At 42.0% G+C, this 7,196-nt stretch overlaps 1 protein-coding gene across 1 annotated transcript; it reads right to left on the reverse strand.

The window, feature by feature from the left end:
* Positions 1-3,956: 3,956 nt before the first annotated feature.
* On the reverse strand, positions 3,957-4,973 carry bsx (brain-specific homeobox). Its single transcript, XM_086160928.1, has 3 exons — positions 4,730-4,973; positions 4,318-4,508; positions 3,957-4,184 (listed from the first exon to the last, which is right to left on the reverse strand). The coding sequence occupies exons 1-3, from the start codon at positions 4,971-4,973 to the stop codon at positions 3,957-3,959; spliced, it is 663 nt and encodes a 220-aa protein (XP_086017054.1).
* Between the last annotated feature and the right edge of the window lie 2,223 nt (positions 4,974-7,196).

A 7,196-nucleotide genomic window follows, 5' to 3' on the forward strand; every position in this document is an offset into this window, starting at 1 on the left:
GAAATCTGCAGCCATGCACTTTATGCAGCATTTTACGATATATCTATTTGTTATCCGAGTATTTGCTATCTTAAATTTCTCTGAGCGCCGTGTTTATTTTGATATTCTATTTTAGCTCATTTTAACTTACGGTACATGTGTGAGATCAAGTAGAACCAAAGGGAAAACATTTAAAACGGAATCGTACTACGGCAAACAATTTATAGGTTTGAATTTTATTTCAAAGTTTTACATGCACAGTTAAGTATTGCTTTCTGAAGAATGTACTTTTCCTTATCCTGTAAACGTATCCAGCACAAAATCCAATTTTAAACAGCGTTCTATTTCTTTAATGAAAACCATTAAATATTCATCTATCATCAATAGATCAGTTAAACAAACTGCAAAGCTTTCTTGATGCATGTTGTCACATTTTTAATTCTATACCTTATATATTTGAATCGGTCTACTTTTCTGTTATGTACTGTGCTGTAAAATGATAATTGCAGTCCTTTGTTGGATGATTCTGATTAAATTTGTCACTGTGATATTTAAGCTCATTCACCATCGTAAGTTCAAATTCAGTTATACCAATTTTAAATCTATATAAAAAATGTCCAAAAAGCAAAATATTCTGTATTTAAACTTCTTGGGCACCGGGAACCCGTCTCATTAGTAGAGTAAAAACATCCCTTCAAATATTTTCTTTCAGGTCTCTGTATTTGAAGAAAAGTTTAGAAATATTCATTTTTAGTCAGAGTTCTAATAGCTGATGATGTTGCTCCAGAGAGAAGAGGTGACTTATTTTATTTCCATGTTATGATGAGACTGTGGAATGATGCTCTCTGATTGGCCGGATTCCCAACCAATGACATCCGTCTGTACCTTTTGAGACGCACCGAGTCACGTGATACGTTAGCCCAAACATTTGCGCAAACGAGCTAGCTAAAATGAGAATCAAAACAAGACATTCTTTGAAAAGGGGGATGGAAAAAAGACCACCGGCACGGAGACGGACGAAGAAAGAACGACATCCAAGAAAAAGAAAACTGAATTTAAAAAAATACCAAACAGGAGTCAATCTCGACAGGTGATCCACATCCGTCAAGATTAGCATTGTGTATCATCTCTCTCTCTTGACCTACACAGGTAACTCCATCCTGACATTTCACCCGTGTTTTTTGACAATAATTCACGCCTTCCCCGTGGGCTTCCCTCCACCTTGCAATTTATCGGTTTCCAGTGAGCAAAAAACCAACGCAGTTCACATCAACCGGGGCCTTTCCACCTCCTCCGGTGTGACTCCTCCCATCCAGGGAAACACTGTCGAGCAGCTCCTTTTGCTAATTGCACCCTCAGATTATTATCAAAGCGCTATTTACCTCCGTGCACTATTTTAATTAGATTACAGTCTCTATTTAACCCATCATGGACTCTTTGAAGCCGTGTGTTTTTAGTGTTAAGTCCTCAGATGCGCGCTTGCAAACAAACGACGGAGGCCCTTTTTAATTTAATGAGAACTGCTGCCCATCCACGCTTAGTCCCCTTCCCCCCTTCCTCCTCCTCCCCTGCAGTCCCACCTACTCGTTTTTTCCCTATTGAAATCCATTTAATTGAAGGGGTCTTTCACTGCCGTACATGAAGGGGGGCAGAATTAGCATCCCTTTCTGTCCATTGGGGAGCAGAGGCAGACGAGGACGCTTTGATGTGAGAAGCGGGCTTTCAGTAGGCGGCAGGCTTCGGGAAAATGAGCTGATGGCCCCGCCATTAGGCCCAAATGCAGATGCGTCCATGTGTTGCAAAACGCTTAATCTTTTAATTGATCACCTTCCGCATGGCCTATTCTCCACCGGGCTTCCTCTGTCCCTGCTGCCCGCTCATCGGAGGCACATTCTGAACACGATTGCCTTTCACACAATGGGGACGGCCACTGAGACAAACAATAAACAAAACAAAACAAAACAAACACCCTGAAAGGATCGCGTTTTGTTTAAGTTTCGCGATAAAAAAAAGCATAGCCAACGGTGTAAAAGGCTGTTATACGGAACAATAATCGCAACAAATACTAAAGTATCAGATTTTAGGCTTTATTTTGCTGCACTTTTTTTGTATACACCCGCCATTCCGGTAACAGCGTACAAAAAATGGATTTCAAAATGAAAGCTCTCGCCTGTTGGTCGCGTTCGCGAAAATTGAGGGGAAAATAGTAAATAAATGAATCACTTAAATAAAAATGAATTAATCAAGCGCCCAATATCTACGGTTGCATTTCATAATAATGGCTCTCCTCTGATGATCACGATTCAGTAGTTCTCGAACAAAATAGACGTTGAAGACATAATTGAACTAAAAGTAATTAATTAAACACCTAATGTCTTTCGTTGAATTTCAAAATAAAGGCTCGCCAGAATGAGTGCCAAGATGTATTTAACTAAATCGGATGAAAAAACAGGAAATGGGGGTGAAATTCAAATGCAATGCGAACTGAATGTAAAATGTTTAAATAACACAGCAGTGACTCACAAAGTGTTTGAACCCTTCATCTCGTCGTGTGGGTTTGAGCACAAATAAAAACCCGCTCTGCTGCTCCACGTGTAACTCGACGCAAGTATTTAAAGCAAGCAAAAAGAATGGGTTGCATTCGTGTCTGTGTTTTTATGTTCCTTATTTATCCATTAAAATACTTTAGAATATAAGATTAAAATTAAATAGATGATTTTCACGGCCTCGCAGTTGCGCTTGTTTTTAATGTTCATATATTCAGTATATTGACACGTCATGAACAAAATACTCCTCGGCTTATGTGCAGTCATTTTAAAGTCGATATTTTCCAGAGACTTGAGAATCGATGTCTGCCTTTTTACCGCTACTTATATCGAAAAACATATTAAGAAGTATTTTATGAAAAAATAATCTTATTTCCAGCTATATCCCCGAGTGGATTATTTCGTGGGCATGTCGATAAAATCCGCTTCGGTATTGAGCGAATAAAGGACTACATCGTCATGCCGGACATGATTAACACTGTTTCCAATGCGTAAAAACGAGGAAGGGGTAGAAATATGTGAATTAAGGAGAACTCCCTGTCCGCCTCATGCTACAGCGGGGTGCGGACCACCGCAGCTGGAAGCTGCACAGGCCACGTCTCCGTGAAAATGTCATAACAGAGCAACAAACAAACGAACACAAAGCAAAAATAAACAAACAAAAAATAAACAAACAACACACGCACGGACACAAAAATAAAAATGATGCGCTGACTCTCACCCTCCCGCCGTGCGTACTATGAAGTTGCATCAAAGACAAATTCATTTTTTTCCAATATGGAAAACGAAAATGAAAAAATGAGAAAGACAGATGGAGTCAAGAACCGTTTGATTCATCATTCTGTATAATTATATATATTTGTGTATACATGTATATTTACAGACAATATAGAAATGGCAGTCACTTAAGAGAAGCCACATCACCAAAACCTTAATTTACAAAAAAAGTGTTTGGATAGAGTGGTCAAACAGGACAAGTTGAAGTTGGAGAATATATATATATATATATATATATATATTATAAAATAATTGTGAAATGAAAAATGAAACATTGATTATAAAATATTAGTGTGAAAAACAGATCTTTTCGGATAAAAAAGTGCAAAAGGAAGGGACACTATAATAGAAAAAGAAAGAGCTGCTCTGTCGTGTTTTCTTTTTCTTTAATAATTTCCACCGATCTCAGATTTAAAATAATAATAGACTAAAATACAGGAGTGATATATTTTGTTTTTAGATAACATTTTTACAGAGGAAAATTAGAAAAAGAAAGAAATCAACAGGTTCATTTTTTTGCATGAATAAATAATAACCCACCCATATTTTTTTAATCGGTTGTTTGTTTTTAACGGAAAAGCAATATTTACATAATTTACAGCGTGAGGGGGACAAAAAAGGGGGTTAGAAAAGAAACAGCTCTGCAGCCTACTATTATAGCAGGTGTTCCGGGGAGCAAATGTCGTCCTCGATATCCACGTCGTCGTCGTCGTTCTCATCCAGCAGGTAGGAGTCCGCCTGCAGGCCGTGTTTGAGCTCTTCGTCCGGGACGCCCTTCTCCGCCAGCTCCCCCTCGCTGGAGTTCTCCGTCTTCCGCTCGTCCTGCGCCTTCCTCAGCTGTTTCTTATGCTTCATCCGCCGGTTCTGGAACCACGTCTTCACCTTCGCACAGTTAAAAAAAACAGTAAGGAATGCATCTTTCAAAACAGTTTCTGTAAGAATAATAGTTATTAACAATAATAACCACAGTGCATCGACTACTCCTACAGCCACGTGTGTTTGCGTGTGTGTTTACCTGTGTTTCGGACAGACTGAGTGCCGTGGCGAGCTCCACTCTCTCCGGCGTGGACAGATACCGCTGGATCTCGAATCTCTTCTCCAGGCCGGAGAGCTGCGAGTCGGAGAAGACGGTCCGGGCCTTGCGGCGTCTGCAGTGCTTCCCCGGTAAGTCCGTGTGGTGCTGGAATAGGGTCGGCATCTGCATGCCTGCAGGAAGATCGTGGATATACTTTTACGATACATAAAACCATATTTTTTTCTCATGCAATTTAACAATTGTATGTCCAAACTGATGCACACGTCAAATGTAAATTATATATTTTTTATGAGTTTGTACATTTCTGCGGAAGTGTGACAGAACTTTTTTTTTTTTTTTTTTTTTTTTTGTGACCGGGCCTCCGCTTCCCCACCCGGCCTGGGCTGCTCACCCGATGTGAAGAAGTACTGGTGGTGCTCCGGCTTGTGGAGCGGGTGGTGCGGGTGGGGCGCCAGGATCGGCGTGGGCATCAGTGGGTAACCGTATTCCAGGATGGGCATCCGGGAGGCCAGGGAGCTGCAGAAGGGCGAGGGGATGACCTCCCGTAACGGCTTCGGTTTGTGCAATAAGATGTCCTCGATGAAAAACGACGTGGACCTCTGCGTGGGCGCCGTGGACGCGTAGTTCATGCTCATGATGTCTGTCGATGTATCGGCCGTATTTCCTTGTTTAAAGCTGCATCGGCTTCTGCGCCTTTCCCCTCCGGGTCCCAGGTTTGAATGCAACCCCCCGTGTCAGGCCGGTGAAAGGCACCGTGTCATTTATATGAGTGGGAGGGCAGGTTGCCGGCAAGTGTTCATTGAGGCTGCGGAGGGGATTGGGGAAATTGATTGGCTCATCAGCCAATTAGAGGGGCGGGAAATGCGCCAAGGTCCGATTCTTCGTTCCCATTGGTTAAAACACATTTAAAGCCGGTGCACAAGAAAGCCGATTCCGGATAAGCTGCACACCTGTGGCCACGGCGGATATCGCAGCGGCGTGTTGTGCGGTCGCCTGGCAACTACGTCATGCTTTTTTTGTTTGTTTCTTTGAAATGTTGAAAACAACAACAACAAAACAAGCATTTGATCAAACCTAAAATGTAAGATGCTTTACAAAGCAGACTTAGTTGGCGATGGATTCGAAATGGATCTATATTGTGTCGCGGATGTATAGACCGGGTAGGGCTCTTTCCATGGTGCTGAAACATCCCGATTCAGGATGTCTCGACACAGACAAAAATACTTCATTCAAATGTTGATAATCCGGCGGTTTATATTCGACAAATAGCAATGATATCTCTTTGGGTTGACATTTATGTGCCGATGGATTTTTTCCGGTATTTCCAGTTCAATAAGAGTAAATTACTGTGTGTTGTGTTATTTGCTTGGGAAGACACAGAATGGTAGACAAGGACAAGAAATAATCAATAACACTGAAGACGATTTGCAAACTCTGTGCTGGTCAGTTTATTTATCAGGTCTCCTTGAACTTTGACTCTACAACGAGTGTCTAAAGATCCCTTTTGCAGCAGTAGCCACAAAAATAAATAAGTTCCGTTCCATCCACCCCTCCTCATTCACCGAAGGTCCCAGAATATGCAAATATGCATGTATAATTCATTTTTATAAATGTGATCTTCTGGACACAAGATGTCTGCTCCCACGTTAGTTTTTTATGGACTGAAAACTTCCGGATTGGATATCGGAAATTACAAATATTTAGAATTTAGCTTTTCAGAGGAAATGGACATTTCCGTTTCATGCGGCTGAGGTCATACAATGTTTTTGCATTATTCTGATGAATAGGATACATTTTGACTGGAGGAGGTTTGGGGGATACAAGTCAAGAACTCTGCACGCACATTTATAGATATTGCTTTGTGACTAGAGTACATCAGTCTTATGGGATGTCTCCTCTGTAAAAAGTGAGCAGACGTTAAGGAAAAACTTTAAATTGTCTCCTTGCAAAAGTTTAACTTTCACACGGACAGGACGGAAACGCTGCCTCGGTGAAGTTTTGCGCATTTCCTTCATGTTTGTAGTTTCTTTTTTCTTTTTTTGTTGGAGTTAAGTGAAGGGTCCCTCGAATCTCCACACCCCCGCGCCGCAGGAGGAATAGGCTGCTATGGGTCTGTCTACTAATTCCGCCCGAATTATCTGTAATTGTCAGTATTAAAATCCGGGAGAGTACAAGTGCCCATTTGCGGAAAGAAAGCGGCGCGCTGTAATTTGTTGATATGGTGTTGTCATCACATTTCCAATCAGGCCGCTTAATGTGAAAGTGTCTTAATGTAGGCAGAATTCACGCTGCAATGCTATTAGGCAATTAAGGGAGATGTTAGAGCGGAAGCTGTAATCCTGAGGCTGGAGGACAGGATTTCCATTTGATCAGATGGAGGGAGAACAAATTAATTACCGGGAATCAGTTACGCTGGAAACACGCCGCCCCGCTGCATTAGGAGAAGTTGCAACTAAATGGGCTCGAAAATTTCAATTAGCACCGCAACTTGTTTGCAAATCAAACACCCTTCCACCCGACGGAGGCTGTGCATTAACTCTGCCTGATGCCAGAAGACAAAATCTATTATCTCACATCCAAGTGAAGCCCCTGCGGTCCCTCTGCTCACAGCAGAAGTCCACGTTCCGCCACAGGGAGGGTGGGGGGTGGGGGGTGGGAGTGGTTGGTAGTAGCGCCCCCTAGTGGCCGTCCGACCCCCTGCAGCTGTGGCCCACACTTGTTTAGATGCCCAAACTAATCTTTGTTTTGATTAAACAACACAAATTCTCCATTGTGTGCATCCACAGTCTGATAGGGCATCGCTAGAATGAGAATGATCATTTTGTCGGAAAGATGATTCTTCCTGGTAGCTTTCAACA

The sequence above is a fragment of the Fistularia commersonii genome, chromosome 15 (assembly GCF_037954325.1).
Source record: "Fistularia commersonii isolate RoL2024-O1a breed Wild chromosome 15, RoL_Fcom_v1.0, whole genome shotgun sequence".
NCBI lineage: Eukaryota > Metazoa > Chordata > Actinopteri > Syngnathiformes > Fistulariidae > Fistularia > Fistularia commersonii.